The sequence below is a fragment of the Eurosta solidaginis genome, chromosome 1 (genome assembly GCF_040869045.1).
Source record: "Eurosta solidaginis isolate ZX-2024a chromosome 1, ASM4086904v1, whole genome shotgun sequence".
In the NCBI taxonomy this organism is placed as follows: Eukaryota; Metazoa; Arthropoda; class Insecta; order Diptera; family Tephritidae; genus Eurosta; species Eurosta solidaginis.
This window is the reverse complement of record NC_090319.1, coordinates 257834995-257852388: the sequence shown is the minus strand read 5'-3', so window position 1 is coordinate 257852388 and position 17394 is coordinate 257834995. Positions and strand designations below refer to the sequence as shown.

Genomic DNA, 17394 nt, shown 5'->3' with positions numbered 1-17394 from the left:
GAATTTTCCTTAATTCATTGACAACAGACCGTTATTCTATTATAATTATAACGCCTTGCTCACAAGTAGAGCTATTAAATTTAAAATTTTGCGGTATATTTCTTATTTAGGAAGGAAGCTGCAGAAATGGGAAAAACAGCATCACCAATTTGGAAAAAATTTTTACGTTTTCTTTCAATTAGAGAAAGTTTTTCTAACCGTGGTTGCACGCGTCAGTGGTTTGACAAACGCTGAGTGTATTTCTGTCATGAAAACGTTCTCAGTGAAAATGCATCGGCCGTTCGAAGTCGCGAAAATTAGTAGAGAAAATTAAAAGGAGCTCGAAGGCAGTTGAAAGAAAATCTTGGTTGATTGCACTGAAATGGGAGACGAAATTGGGCTCACTATCATTTCGCTCTGACCTCGTGACCTCTAGTTGCAGGAGAACAGACCGTTTGTAACAGGTAGATCGTTAAAGATTACGGAAGCTACCGATCTTATCGGCGAATTCTTCATAGCTGAAAGCGCTCGCACAATTTTCTAGCAGGTATGCAAATTTTTAAACAAATAAATATTAAAGAAGTCGCTATAAGACTTTCAAGAAGAAGAAGAGTAAGAAGTACAAGATAATAATGAAAAAAAAAAACAACAAAATGAAGCGATATTTCTTAATGTGTGGCAATAATTAAGTGGGACAATGCCATACAAACGCCAGCGAAACTTGAAGAGGAATATAACTATAATTAATGCAGATATGCATATTAACATTTAAGAATCAAAGCTATATATTTCGGATACATCCGTAAATAATAAATAAAAAAAAGCCAAACGAGAATAAGAAGTAATAAAATATGCACACGCGAATTGAACGCAAGCGAACAAAAGAAGAAATTAAAGCTGAATATAATTTTTTTTGTTATCCGTGAAATTAAAAAGTTACGCAAAAATTTAGTTCCACCTTAGCGAAAATTAATAAATATATGCAGAGTTACGTATGTACATATGTATATAAATAAGAGCAAGCGTATTTTTATAAATAGCCGCATAGTTTTGTTTATAATTGGTTTTTTTTCTTTGAATTATGTATATATTTTTAAATTTAATATTCTTCTATTACTTTATAAAATAAAAAAGAACAAATCTCTTAAGCAATCACTTAAGCAAGTCGTGGTAGAAAAAAAAAATAAAACAATATCTGCACAATAATCTGATGAAATTTTAAAAATTCATAAAATCTAAAAAATCAGTGGTATACTTATGTACATATGCATATTGTATATGTATTTGACCGACCTTGTGATTGGTTTCTTCAGATTTTTGCAGATTATAATGTATGCCATATATGTAAGCATCTGGTAAAATTTGAAGATAAAGCTCTTAAAATAAAGAAGTTTCGAAAAAAAGTCTTAACTTAACAATCACTTGTATGGGATATAAATAATATTGTGACGAATATTACCATCTCTAAGCTGTTACTAAGTAAATGCATAACAACAAAAACATTAGAATAAGCTACATAAACACATTAATCATCATTTACCCACATACATACAAGGCAACGAAGAGATAAATCACACACAGATGTAGTCATCAATCGAAGTAGTACTCACATGTACACACTCATATGGCTATGCGAGAGGCTATAAACTACAAATACGCACACATGGATGGTAACCAAGTAGAAAATTCTAGGAGAAGAAACGTCTAGACATTTGGGCAGAGAGTATAAAAGCAGCACAAGCTGAGCAGTCAGTAATCAGTTTTGATTTAAGCACGCTATTGGTTGTGAAGTATAAGTGTTATTGTGAAGTACTTTCAAAGTATTCTAATAAAGGTCATTTTGCATTATTGAATATTGGAGTTATTTATTCAACAATTTAGCGATACGAACGTCAGTAGAAGGTTGCAAATAAGCGAACTTTCCCTAAATTCGTTACAATATATATGGCCGAACTTGACCATTGAAGAAATTATGAAAACCCTTTCGTAAAAATTTCGTATGGGAGACATATTCTGTAGTGGCCCGATCCCGTCGGTTCCGAAAAGTGTTAAATCGGACACCCAAAAATATCCACTCATCAAATTTTATCAAAATATCTCTAAAATTGAGTGACTAGTGCCCTCAGATATTGGTCATCAATCAAATGCTCAAGCGTAAACCCAGCTCTCTGATGACTAGGCATATAGACGACGGATCTAGTATTGTTTAGTAGGAAGTATATTTTACCAAATCTGAATAAGTCTAAGCTTTGGGGTAGCCCTGTAAGATTTACCCATTACAAAATATATCAAATCTTGGCTGTTGTTGTGAAAGCTCAATGTGGAAGCGAGAGTGTTTAACTTGGGTGTTTAAAGCTATTATGAACCCTCGAAAACAAGCTGCCAGCTCACTGTAGTTCTTTTCAAGCGTGGTTATCAAAGCATCACAGATATTGGAGGAACACTGCAACTGGTCTAAGTTTACATTGACAACCAGAGAAGTATTTTGCGGATGTGGGCAATTTATTTTGGGAATTGAGAGCAAAGTGGTGGAATGGGTTTTTTTTTTTGTTTAACTCTGTCTGTAACAATAATATGCGTAAAAAGCAGGTAATGATTTACGCCCTTATTCTAAGTTGGCAACAACATTTTTTTTACCGGTTACGAAAATTACAACTTTTCGTATTCATTTATTGTTGCTGTGGATAACAACGTTACCACCAACTAGGTGGCAACGTCTCGGTACCACGCAAAAGTGCACGAGTTAAATTGCAGTTACCCACGAACGTACGTACAAAAAACGTGTCAGCTGACAAGACCTATCTAATGAATGTGCAATGTAAACGAAAACTCACCGACGTTCCACGCACGTACGTACGTAGCCCGGAACGTAGAAATCAAAACAAATTTGATTTTTCCGTAAGAACGTGTCAGCTGATCGCTCTCTCACTAGACAGGGTTGCCTAGTAAACTTTTGTACGCTAATTTTTTACCGTTTGCAGTTTTATGCAAAAACACCTAATTAATGTTTGAAATATTGTGGAAATAATTCGAAATAATTATGTAAAAGTTCAGATTATAAACATGTAATCTATTTATACTTCTTTAATATTAATTCCAGCTTTTTACAACATCAAAATTAAAATAGAAAAAGTTGATGTTTCCATAAGCATGCATTCAAATAGGTCAATGGCAACATTTTTTCGTTGCCACTACGGGCATAAATTTCGCTCAAACTTGTGTACGTACGGTATACGTATACGTACGTTACACACATCGGTGCATAACTGCAGCTTTAACTAACGGCCTTATTCCGAACGTTACCTGTAGTTTTTTATTATTTAACCGAAAATCTTTACCAGTTCATGCAACCGTGATTCTGGCTTGTAAGGTTATACTGTAAAAAAACCAAGATGCGCAATTGAGAATAAAATGCGAACTAAATTTCGGGTTAAAAAGTATTAATATTGTTTAGATATTCGTATACATTAGCATGGTTACTTTTTACATGCAATTTTGCGTAGTGGCGAGATGTTACCAGCTACTTTGCTGGTAACGTTGTTATCCGCAATCAGAATACGGGAAAGTTGTTTTTAATTTGTGTAACCGGTTAAATTAATGTTGTTACCATCTTAGAATAAAGGTGCAACTATTTGTTTGAACAAAAAGCATTTTCATTTTATTCTCAACTGCGCATCTTTCAATTCTGACAGTGTAACAGTGCACGTTACACTAACGGCCAGACTCTGAGCGTTACCGGTAAAATAGTACCCAGAACAGTATGTAACCGAAAATCGTTACCAGTTCTTTGATTGGCGATTCTGGCCAAAGTGGTAACGCTGTCATCACCGAAAAACTCACCAGTGTCTGTGGTGATATTTAAAAGTTGGCTTTCTTCGTTTTACCCATGGCGGAACGATACAAGGTGGTAGCATGGGACAGCTGAATATAAACTTTTTTTATTTGATTTGATACATCAACTTCGGCGCAGTATGATTTTGAAATTTTTTGTCCATCGAATTTACAAAAACAAAGTACATGAAATTTTTATTTATGTTTGTACCATGCGGCTACCTTGTATGATTCCGCCATGGCTTTACCGAAAATGCGTTACTCGTAGATACGAGGTTAACGAGTAAACGGGACGATGTGTATATATGTACATACATGCATAAGTTTTTACATAGCTATATTGTAATATATACTGTGAAAGTACGTAATGTAAACAAATGTGTATAGCAAGAGGCAATACTTTTTTACTATTATCTTTCCTTATTTGCGCTTACAATTCTTTATTTTTCAGTTTTGCCTTTTTGTAAACAACAGCTGTTGTGTGGTTATTTCGATGTAACCACCTACTTTTGTGGGTAAACAATTATCCGGCTAATTTCGCGGGTAGAATACCAAAAGGGTGTATAAGTTGCTACATGATTTCGTTACCGTGGTGATGAATGTTGTTACCACACCAGAATCGGGGCGTAACTGGTAACGATTTTCGGTTGCAAATTTATCGGTAACGTCCGGAATAAGAGCGTGAATGTGAAAAGTGCGACGAAGAAGCGCGAACGAGCCAATGGATATGTGGGATTGACTGAATGACAGTCAAATTAGCAAATGCACCTGTGTATAACAGTAAGTGATTGTCATTGTATGACAGTAATGTGCAAAAGTCCCAGGTTCATACTTCGGGAAAGTAGACATGAAAATTATTCAGGAAACGGTTTTCAAAGCGGAGCTGCCCCTAGGCATTGATTGACCAAACTCTACCATTATATTTATGCCATTAAAAGCTTCTCAATACAATAATCATCTGCTGTAGCAAATGCTTTCGGAGTTAAGCTGCAGACATTGGTGCTTTATCGGTAACCGTATCGGTAACCTTATAACAGCTGATTAGACCAACCTTATGAGAATCAATGCAATCGATTATTAGTGCCGCTAATGTGGTAACCGTATCGTAGCCAACCAATTGGTTTTTGGTTTACCGTCGTAACGATAAACAGCTGACGTTAGAGTTACGACTATAGCGATACGAAAAACGGCACCAATGACTACAGCTTTAGCGAAAAACTGTAGGGGAAGAAATATAGCTCGGCCTTTATCTCCTTGAAGTCAAATCGAGCCGAATGATTATTATTATTGTTTATAATATCACAAACCAACGGTAAGGTTACAATGTTGAGGCACCCTCTCAACAAGCACACTTTCATAGAACAACATACACACATGAAATGCCTGACTTTAGTAACGGTTCACTGCACAAAGTGGGAAATTTCACTTTTTTCGGTAATTTCGAGTGGATTAACACAGTATGCAGGTACCTACATTTTATATAAAAGCGTCGAAGCTGAGAAAATTCGCTATTCGTCTTAACACAAGCGCAAAACGCCTTCATTGCTACACTTTTTTCATCATTTATTCAGACACTTGTGTTCATTGACGAACCAACGCGCGAAGCTGAGAAAATTCGCATTCGTCTTAACACAAGCGCAAAACGCCTTCATTGCTACACTTTTTTCATCATTTATTCAGACACTTGTGTTCATTGACGAACCAACGCGCTACTTTTTGTGTGATGGATGTAGTCCTAAAAAATATGTATGAGTGATGTTGGTGCTTAATGTTTAAAAATCCGAATCTGGGATTTCAGTTCTTTACATATGTGTTCATTTAGGTTTTAAGGTCGCATTTGTGATGTGTAAACTTTTTTGCTCGCAGTATGGTGGAATACAGAATGCAAGCTTGTAAAGAAAGGCAAGGAAAGAAAAGGCAATGGGAGAATAGGAACAGAAGGCAAAGGAACAATGGAAGAAATGAAAAGAGAAGATAGGAAAGATTAGAAGGAAACAAAAGCGGATGATAAGCTCAACTTGTTTTCGCAGTTTAACGCCTTAATTATCGAAGTGTAATTAACTTGCTATCGATAACAAATGTTGTCAGTTTCACTTGCAATGTGGAACCATCGGCTCTAACATCAATGTCCCCCTAGTCCATTCCCGTTGAAACTGCAAGTTTCCTAGGACCCTCGTTGGAGAATATCGATCGACTTACGTGTGATTCGGCGAAGCACTACCATAAGAAGATGAGTTACGGTTTGGTATCGATTCTTTATCGAAAAGTAGTTGATATGTTATCAAAAAGTCATAACTTTGCTATCGATAAGTTATCGATGTATTATCGGAGTGTTATCGATTTGTTATCGAAATATATAGATTTGTTTTCAGAAAGCTATCGATTCATTTTCAAAAATCCCTCGATATGTTATCAATAAGTTTTCAATATGTTATCAAAGGGTCTCTAATTTTTTATCGATATATTATCGATTTTTTATAGAAAAATAATCGGTTTTACCCAATTTGCTATAGGGGTGTTTGCATTTTGTTATGGATGACTCAGCGAATTATTATGAAACTTCAACATAAAATAGTCGGAAATATGAAACCCGACGATGATATGCCGAAAAGAAACAAATAATAAGACGATGACAAGCCGATTACGAGCCGCTAACAAAACGATAGCTCGGCATTAACTTCGCTTTCGATAATAAAGCAATAACTTGTAGGTATGGGTTGTTACCAATAAGAAGCCGACGAAGCATTACTCAAATAGCCCGAAACTATTTATGGTAAAGTTACCTCTGTTTTGGTCTAAGTTCAACCCCTGGGTGCGCTCTAGTTAACTTAACACTATAAGTTTTCTAGACGTACCTACACGAGTACTTAGTAGTCGTGCCTTTTTTGGTGCTTTAAAATGATTTTTCGAGTCTATGGAACCACTCCTCAGTTCTCCTGAAACAATTGTGAGTCGGTCATTTGAAATCGAAAAACTACATATGTGACCTGGAATCATGAAAGGGACCTATTGTGCGCAAATACCGTTGTTCACTTTTTGTCTGATTCTTATAGGAAATTTAACGCTCTTTCCAATGGAACAAACCACAGTTTTCTATCTTTCTAGTTTTTTTCACAAATCGCATTTATAGCCAAATCGGACCACAAATACGATTTTTTGAAATATTTCGATCCATGCGCCACCTATCGGAGTTTTTTTCTTATTATTGCATTGTCATCGGGTTCTGAACTATATTCCAAGTTTCAAGCTTGTAGCTTATCAGGAAGTTACTTAAATTTTAATTCCAAAATTCGTTCAAAACCGGCCGGCCGCTACACAGAGTCAAGCTAAACAAAAACCGCGAGTTTGAATCGAGCTCAAGGCCTAACAATAATTATTTTATCATTATTATTGTTATAATATATTTTTTCTTAATTGAAAAAATTTTTTAATTAGAATAGAAGAAAGAAAAAATTTAGACAACTGCCAAAGCTCGTTGTATAGATCCATTTCGGGAACTGCTAAATTCCTTCATCGGCTACGTTTAGGCGCCGCTGCTATAACCATTCAGCCACCACAGCGGTTTTTTGTTTGTCTTCATTATTCCTACTTCAATTCTGGTTCTTGCCAATTGATGTTCACAGCACTGCGACATCTGTTACAGAATAGTTGTGAAAATTGGACTTTGTTTATGGCGATGATGCCATAGTGTCATATTTTATTGACACTTTTTCCCCGTGCTCTGGGATGTATTAACAAGTTTTGTTGTTATATCGGCCTACTGATTTTAAAGATCGCGAGTTTGAATCGAGCTCAAGGCCTAACAATAATTATTTTATCATTATTATTGTTATAATATATTTTTTCTTAATTGAAAAAATTTTTAAATTAGAATAGAAGAAAGAAAAAATTTAGAGAACTGCCAAAGCTCGTTGTATAGATCCATTTCGGGAACTGCTAAATTCCTTCATCGGCAACGTTTAGGCGCCGCTGCTATAACCATTCAGCCACCACAGCGGTTTTTTGTTTGTCTTCATTATTCCTACTTCAATTCTGGTTCTTGCCAATTGATATTCACAGCACTGCGACATCTGTTACAGAATAGTTGTGAAAATTGGACTTTGTTTATGGCGATGATGCCATAGTGTCATATTTTATTGACACTTTTTCCCCGTGCTCTGGGATGTATTAACAATTTTTGTTGTTATATCGGCCTACTGATTTGTAAGATCGCGAGTTTGAATCGAGCTCAAGGCCTAACAATAATTATTTTATCATTATTATTGTTATAATATATTTTTTCTTAATTGAAAAAATTTTTAAATTAGAATAGAAGAAAGAAAAAATTTAGACAACTGCCAAAGCTCGTTGTATAGATCCATTTCGGGAACTGCTAAATTCCTTCATCGGCAACGTTTAGGCAACAAAAATTGCTAAACAAAAACTTTAAACGGGTTTTTCTCGAAAACTTGTTTTCGCACAATGGGTCCCTTTCATGCTTTCGGGTCACATATATTCAAACCTGCTTTAAGTTTCTTCACGGTCGGGTTTCCACGTGTTCATTAATATACATATGTATGCATATTTGACTGTAAGTTAGTTATAAAGGCCCAAGCCGTTGTAGCATGAGTCGCAACCAACGGTAGAACATCAATGAATACACTCAGATGTGTACAGATATATACTTGAATGTATGTAAGTAAGATCATTGCTGCAAATATAATTGCAAATTTGGTGTGAGGTTGAAATCATGAAATCGTAATGATCGATGTCAAGTGGTCAAGTGCCATTGGCTGTAAGTTCCTTTAACGGTATTAAGCATATGTTCATTAGGATGTTGTACTCTTAATAATATTTTTTGTATCTTATACATATATGTATGTATCATAATCAGGGCAACCTGGAGTATGCATATTTTTTATATGATACGTAAACATTGAACCAATAAAATATGTATACGTTTTACTTTATATAACATATTTTCGCAAATTGTACCACAAATGCACATATTTGCATTTTTTCCAGTTAATACATATTTATTGGTATGTTTGGCAAACAAAAAGTTATATTTTATTACTTTTTTTTACAGTCAGAGCTAATAATATTTAGGGATTTCACAATATGTACTATTCATTGTATTCCTTTAATCATGCTATTGCATTAGCACAGTTGTAAAACTGTTGTTTTTGTTTCACATGCACAAATATTCCTATTTCAATACAACCTTGGAAGGTATGTTTAGTGTGCTATTTGTGTATGCTATACGATCAGCTGATTTTGTTTACCATCATTTTTACATTTTTTGCAAGACCGAAATCAAAAGTAATTACTAGTATTAATTAATAAAACAGAAGAATGGAATTAGAGCAAAATAATAAAGTAAGTAATATTTTTTTAAATGCAAACTCATTTGGCTTTTTAAAAACTTTTTTGATTCCAGGTCAAAAGCAAGCGCATTCGCTGCAACCCAACTCGGAGATGGACGGTGGCAGATGAGAAGTATCTGATTGAATTTTTACTGGAAAATCGGCTACTTGATGTTTGTTTTTGTTTGCACAGAAGTAAAATAAAATTATGTGGAAATATACATATATACATACGTGCATACGTTTATTTTGCAGAAGCCGTCCGCTCAAGTTTACTATAAGCGGTTTTGCGAGGAGAAGAATGTCACAATGGAGTGGAAGCTGGTGCGTGAAAAAGTGCGGAACATGAGGTCGGGCTACAATAAAGCCAAAGCATGGGAGGAATCGACGGGAGCAGGCAGCATGACCGGCGATACCATTAAAGGTATATAGGTTCTTAAAATATTTCTTTACCGATGAATTTCAAAAGCCAACATTTTTTCCAAGGAACTTTGCTAAAAATGTGCACATTTTTTTACGAGCTGGATGACATTTTTGGAAGCCGGATTTGCGAGTCTTCCGTAATCGATGACACAATGGCAAATTTAAATGATGAGGGCCAAATAATCGAAGTGACTGAAGAGTGCCAAATAATTGGAACCGAATCGCAAAGGCCGGTACAGATTACGGAAAGCTATCATATTCCGGTATGCTCTTCTAAGATGACACCAACCACGAGCTCCCAGAGTCCAACAGCAGGCATGAGCTGTAAAGGTATATACAGCCGGACAGCAGCTTCCGACATTATGAAGGTGCAAGCTGAAGCAATGGCATTCAAGAAGCAGAAATTGGAGGCAGAAACTATAGCAAGAGAGAAGGAGTTGGTCGTAAGGGAAAATGAATTTACCCTTAAGCAAAAGGAGTTTGAGCTAAAGGAAAGGCGGGTACGAAATGAAGAAAATTTTAAAGAAAAGCAACTCCAAAGCCAAGAAAAATTGAAAATTCTTGAACTTGAAATGCAAGAGCGTTTGGCTATGGAGGAATTGAAACTAAAGTTTAAATGAAAAACTTCATTAAATAATGTCCTCATATGCATATGAAAATATTTTTTAACTCTTTTTATTAATAAAAACACACAACTGATTGAAAATTATGTTATTCAAAACCTTTTTTCAGTGCTACACAATTTTTTTTAAAACTTTTTGATGTCAATTTGTTAGTGTACATTTCAATATCATACCGAAGTGCCTTGGCTTCATATGGAAGTGATTTTTCTTTGCACTTTTAGAAATTCAGGCACTTTTATATGAATGTGAGGGCATATGGGAGTGCTATGAAAATTTTTTTAAATTCAGGGTGTGAATTTGTATCTGTGCCTATTCTGCAGGGTAAAAAAAAAAAAACAAAAATGCTACAAGTGGATATGGGTTGAAAGCTCTGCTATAAGTAAAAATATTTGGAGTAACCATATTTTATTAACATGATGGAGGAGTTTGATAGTAGCATTAATTACTGGGTTGATTTTGAATAAAGTTTAATAAACTATCCCTGAGGTTCGTTAACGGTAATAAGTTGGCAGTTGGCTCTAAACTACTTTCTTCACCCTCATTGTTGAAGCTTATGAAAATGTTGTGCAAAATACAGCATACCATTATCCAATCATTGCAATCTCATTTGTTTTGTATTGTATGCAATCTGAACTTGAGTTCTTTCAGGCTAGGAAAATTTTCTTTCAAAGCCCCGAAACAATTTTCAATTCGCACGCGATATTTTGAGAAGTACTTGTTAAATTTTTCTCGCTCCTCTCTAGTGTATTCCGTACTATTTTGGCGGAATGGGGTCAGTAGATATGATTTCAGTGGACATGCACTATCACCAGCAATCCATTGCGATGTCGACAAAAACCTATGTGGGTGTTTTGAGAGCAAGGAGTCCGAAAACATTTTTGCATCGTGGACACTACCCGGGTAATGTAGTGTAGCTTGCCTTATGCGTAAGCGATAATCACAAGTTACTTGAATTTTGATGGAGTACTGGCGTTTATGGGAAAAGAAGATCTCATGATGCCTTACGGGTGCTTCGGCCAATTTAATTTCGGAGCCGTCAATATATCCAACACACCCAGGCATTTCTTTTTCTGTGGCTGCAATCAAGTGTAAACGCTCCCTTTCATTAGACCAAAATAAAAATCTACCCTTTAAATTGAGTATGGCTTGAAAAACTCGCCTAGTTACGATTTGAATAGTACTGCCATCTCCAACACCAAACAAAGATGCCATTTTCCGGATCGAAAGTCCTTCACCTGAAGATCCCAACCTATAAAGTACGATTTTAAGCTGAAGTTCAATCGGAAGTTGTACTGTGTTGTTATCACTACGAAACGCATCATCGTCTTTTACTAAGTTAAAAAGGTGGTCAAACTCCGTTTGGTTTACGCGCAGCATTTGGCAAAATTTATTTTCATCTAAATGCTCCAATACATTCAGCTCCCATTGGTTGGACTTAGGAATTCCTAAATGGACACCTCGGCGATTGTTTAGCAATAGCAGCATATATAGTCTGAACCTTTCATCGATATCTTCCTGCTCGTCTTCGTCACCTACAATCAACACGTAAAAAAAGCACAAAGGAAGTGTTGGATTGCCTACTCTCTTCCACAATGACGACGTCATATGTATATTTTTGACAAATCGCAGCTATTATTTTACTTTTTTCGCTCCTCATGGAAATTTTTATGTTTATATTTATATTTTGTATTATTTTCTCTTCTGCTAAACAGCTGATTAATTGGATGAATAGCACACACAATATTGCATAAAATAGCACAGGCTGTTCACACGTTCGGCTATGCAAGTGTGCTATATCAATAGCAGAAGGTAGAAATAGCATCAATAGTACACCTTGTGAACTCCCTAATTGTAACGTGTTTCGGGAAACTCCACTTATTTAAAACCTTCTGCGAACGTACGAATCGCTAAATTGTCGAATAAATAACTCCAATATTCAGTAATGCAAAATGGACTTTATTAGACTACTTTAAGGTACTTCACAATAACACTTATACTTCACAACTGATTGCGCGTTTAAATCAAAACTGATTCTGCTTACTCAGCTTTCGCTCCTTTTATACTCTATGCTGTGTCGTTCGCATACGTCTAGGCGTTTCTTCTTCCAGAATTTACTACTTAGTTACCAGCTATAAACTACAGATGCACGCATAGCCATATGCGCGTGTATATGTGAGTGATACTTCCATCGATGATTGCATACTTTTGTGGGTATCTCAGATATATGCATGTGTTTGTGCGTTTCTCTCCGCTGCTTGTATGTACATATGTGTAGACATAATGATTGATTTGTTTATGTACATACCAGTAACTGCTTAGTATCGGCTTAGAGATGATAGTATCCCTAAGTGTTGCTAATATTCGTCACAATATGAATTTTAGTAATATAACAATATGGGTTTTATAAATTAAGGTAAAAATATGGTTAATAAACAAGGAAAGGTACCCAACAAGCAAAGTAAACCTTAAATAAATGTTTAAGATACGAAGCAGATGTTAAGCTTTCAAAGAGCTGATTTTTCCTTTACAAAGCCTTTGAAATTAAACGTAAAATAGTAGGAATGGAATGTTAGTCAAAAGCTTATAAATGCAAACCTACGTAAAACTAAAAAATTAGGCTTTTTGTAAATGTTTATCCAACCCCTTATTTAAGTGATATTTAAATATCTAATACTTATTTTATATGTTCCTGTATATAGGGTATTTCATCCCATTTCGACCAATTTTAAACCCGACCCCTTTAGAATTGGCTGAAAGTTTTTCTTCTTTTTCTAGCTTACGAAAGACGTTTTTCAGAATTTTTTCATTCAACTCAAAAAAAGTTATGAATTTAAAAAAAAAAACACCGTTTTTGTTTTCAAAAAGCTATAACTTTTTCAAAAATTGACCGTTTGGGATCTTTTTTTTAAAAAAAATTTGTTTTTAAATGTATTTTCCGAAAAAAATTTATTTAATTGAAAAAAAAATAAAATTTAAAAATTTTTTTGTGTTTTTTCCGAAAATTACATTTAAAAACGAATTTAAAAAAAAAAAAAGATCCCAAACGGTCAATTTTTGAAAAAGTTATAGCATTTTGAAAACAAAAACTGTGTCCAACTCAAAATAAGTTATGAATTTAAAAAAAAAATTGTTCATACAATTACGGTGGCTAACTACAATTTGACGTGTTGGTAATTTGGAAAAGCGGCTTGGATGCAGCCATTCTCATGTACAAACATGCGAGCTTTGTAATTTTTCTCTAATATCAATAAGAAAAATATGGTTTATGAAATTATTTAGAAAATTTTCAAGATGAAATAAATTGAAAAATTGTTTTATGCTTTTTTTGTAAACATTTGCGTTTTGTATTTAAAGTTAAATCATTAATAAATATTCACTCTCAACGTTAGGTTACTAAACAATTTTTAATTTCTTCAATATTGAAAACCGTTATGCTTCATATAGTATTAGATCAAGCTTATTTTAAATGGTTTTCAAATACATTTACAGCTTGACATTTACAGAAATGCATGTTGGCTATCGAAGAAATTGAAAGTGTTTTAAAAATATGCGTACTAAATGTTTAGGTTTTGTTTGTGAATTATGTTCATTTATTCCAATAGAATTTGTTCAAACAGGGAGAAGCTGGTTTATGATGATTCCATCAATCTTCCCAGAACTTAAGTGAAAAATTCACGCATCCCTAGCCAAGAATAACTTTAAGGGCTTCAAAATTCTGATGTTAAGTATGACTTAAGCCCTCTGACCTTGGAAAACTTCACTAAAAGAAGTTTGGGTCCGTTAAAATTTGATGTTCTGGGTGCTGATCGCCGCGGAAATGCTTCTTTTAGAAGAGGAAGTCAATTCATGACATGAAGAAATGTATACTTTTGGAAAATTTTTGACCTTAAGTGTAAATTTTCAAGCATCAATTTAGACTTTAAGGATAAACAATAAGCGTCAAAAAGCTGTATTTCTGCATATTTCGGATTGTCCCAATCATAGCTTAAGCAGACTTGTGCATGGCTTTAACTAGGTTGAATTTGACCACAAACTTGGTCATATCACTGAAAAGGGCCTGTCACACAAAGTCCAATGCCTTTGCAGTCATATTTGACTACAAAGTGACGATTAAATTGACCAATAAGTGAAAACGGCCGCAATTACCCAACGGTTTGACGTTTTATTTGTTTACATGTTGCAATTTAGTTAAGTTAGCCAACGGTCTGATGAACATTCCTAAAAGAATTTTTGCTTTTGTATAACAAATTTCGCGCACCCTAATATAAAATTGATGTACATTAGACTGGGTCGATTTATTAACCGATATCGCGCCATCGATTTTTCCATAGGAGTTGGGCTCAGGAAAAAAAGTTCCACTACGCATACCCAAAATAATAATTTTCGAGCCTGCGAAATTTAATTTTTTTTACTTTTTTCGACTTTGGATTTTTAACGTTTTTTTCATGACCTACTAAAAAATTTTCATTTGATTGTAAAATTTTCAATTATACCCTGTCCGACCCAAAAATGTCCGCTAAAAACATTGGCGATAACATTTTTTTGAAAGAAAAAAAATATTTTTCGACTTTGATTTTTCATTTTTTTTTTTTTTTTCAAAAAACTGCTATCGACAACGTTTTTAGCGAACATTTTTGGGTTGGACAGGGTATACATTCATACCAACGCTTTTTTAGTAGGTCATGAAAAAACCTTGAAAATCAAAGTCGAAAAAAGTCAAAAAAATGAAAATTCGCAGGCTTGAAAATTATTTTTTTGGGTATGCGTAGTGGAACTTTTATTCCTGAGCCCAATCCTATCGGAAAAACGACGACGCGATATCGGTTCACTTTCGCCCATACAAATCGACCCACCCTAATGTACATACATATGTGTGTGCATACTTTGTATACAAGATCTGCTGACAAAGAAGCATATCATTCATAAATCTATAATCTACGGCTAATGGGCTTACTTCAATAACGACTGTGCCTTTTGCACATGCAATTTTGGCTTAATTTCAGAAGCTCAACTAAAGCGTGGCTTAGACCATCGACCCTGTGGTAAAGACAGTTGAGTATTTGTTTTACATACAGTATGTCTTGTGCAGTGCACGGACTTTACCACTTTATTGGTAGATCTACAACTACTACGATCATTAGGCAAACGTATTTAATTTCCGAGCACACCCAAATAACATTAGGAGGTGACACTAACCAAACTAACCAATTTTGAAAAATTTGTGCGCAAATTCAAACAAGAAATACATTTTAATAATTTGGGAAAAATTTAAACATTAAAAATTGCTTCAAATAAATGTTTTCATACATTTAAAGCAATAAGGGTAATCCCCGCTTAAAAAAAAAACTCATACAAAAAGAAATAAATTTGTTTATGTAATAAATGTAGTAAATGAGCACGCAAATATTTTCCTGCGATATTTTCATCAGTTTTTATACCCAGCTGAGCAGAGCTCACAGAGTATATTAACTTTGTTCGCATAACGGCAATCCGTAATGGCATAAACTAATCGAGATAGATATAGACTTCTATATATCAAAATGATCTGGGCAAAAAAAGAAATTCATTTAGCCATGTCCGTCCGTCCGCCCGTAAACACGATAACTTGAGTAAATTTTGAGGTATCTTGATGAAATTGGGTATGTGGGCTCCTGGGCGCTCATCTCAGATCTCTATTTAAAATGAACGAAATCGCAACCACGCCCACTTTTTCGATATCGAAAATTTCGAAAAACAGAAAAAGTGCGATAATTCATTACCAAAGGCGGATAAAGCGATGAAACTTGGTAGGTAGGTTGACCTTATGACGCAGAATAGAAAACTAGTAAAATTTTGTACAATGGACGTGGCACCGCCCACTTTTAAAATAAGGTAATTTAAAAGTTTTGCAAGCTGTAATTTGGCAGTCGTTGAAGATATCACGATGAAATTTGGTAGTCACGTTACTCCTATTACTGTATATGTGCTAAATAAAAATTAGCGAAATCGGATAAAGAACACGCCCACTTTAAAAAAAAAAATTTTTAAGTCAAATTTTAACAAAAAATTTGATATCTTTACAGTATATAAGTAAGTTATGCCAACATTCAACTCCAGTAATGATATGGTGCAACAAACTACAAAAATAAAAGACATTTTCAAAATGGGCGTGGCTCCACCCTTTTTCATTTATTTCGTCTAGAATACTTTTGATGCCATAAGTCGAACAAAAATTTACCAATCCTTGTGAAATTTGGTAGGGGCACAGATTCTATGACGATAACTGTTTTATGTGAAAATGGGCTAAATCGGTTGATATATCTTTACTAAACTGAGTTCCCGTACTTATCTGAACTCACTTTATCTTGGTATAAAAAGTGGCCGAAATCGGACTATAACCACGCCCACTTTTTCGATGTCGAAAATTACGAAAAATGAAAACAAAATGCCATAATTCTATATCAAATATGAAAAAAGGGATGAAACATGGTAATTGGATTGTTTTATTGACGCAAAATATAACTTTAGAAAAAACTTTGTAAAATGGGTGTGACACCTACCATATTAAGTAGAAGATAATGAAAAAGTTATGCAGGGCGAGTTCAAAAGCCCTTGCAATGTTGGCAGGAATACAATTTGTGGTACTACATATATAAATAAATTAGCGGTACCCAACATATGATGTTCTGGGTCACCCTGGTCCACATTTTGGTCGATATCTGGAAAACGCCTTCACATATACAACTAAGGGCCACTCCCTTTTAGAACCCTCATTAATAGCTTTAATTTGATTCCCATAACGTACAAACACATTCTAGAGTCACCCCTGGTCCACCTCTATGGTGAAATCTCGAAAAGGCGTCCACCTATAGAACTAAGGCCCACTACATTTTAAATAATCATTAACACCTTTCATTTGATACCCATATCATACAAACGCATTCTAGTCACCCCTGGCCCACCTTTATGGCGATATCTCGAAAAGGCGTCCACCTATAGAACTAAGGCCCACTCCCTTTTAAAATAATCATTAACACCTTTCATTTGATACCCATATCGTACAAACACATTCTAGAGTCACCCCTGATCCACCTTTATGGCGATATCCCGAAATGGAATCCACCTATAGAACTATGGCCCACACCCTTTTAAAAGGCTCTTTAATACCTTTGATTTGATACCCATGTCATACAAACACATTGCAGGGTTACCCT

General features: G+C 34.8%; 2 protein-coding genes across 8 annotated transcripts in view; one reads left to right on the top strand and one right to left on the bottom strand.

Annotated features, from left to right (window-relative positions):
• The window catches only part of LOC137237161 (very long chain fatty acid elongase AAEL008004), a 127522-nt gene that overhangs the window by 52452 nt on the left and 57676 nt on the right, over window positions 1–17394 (bottom strand). The gene's annotated exons all lie outside the window — the stretch shown is intronic.
• On the top strand, window positions 9076–10261 carry LOC137242252 (uncharacterized). The gene is made up of 4 exons (XM_067769608.1): window positions 9076–9168; window positions 9230–9350; window positions 9411–9579; window positions 9642–10261. The coding sequence occupies exons 2-4, from the start codon at window positions 9327–9329 to the stop codon at window positions 10196–10198; spliced, it is 750 nt and encodes a 249-aa protein (XP_067625709.1). The 5' UTR covers window positions 9076–9168; window positions 9230–9326; the 3' UTR covers window positions 10199–10261.

Coding starts and splice junctions, on each gene's coding strand:
- LOC137242252 (XM_067769608.1), top strand. CDS start 9,327: ATGTTTGTTTTTGTTTGCACAGAA. Junction 9,351..9,410: donor TTGTTTTTGTTTGCACAGAA/GTAAAATAAAAT, acceptor TTTATTTTGCAG/AAGCCGTCCGCTCAAGTTTA. Junction 9,580..9,641: donor GACCGGCGATACCATTAAAG/GTATATAGGTTC, acceptor ATTTTTTCCAAG/GAACTTTGCTAAAAATGTGC.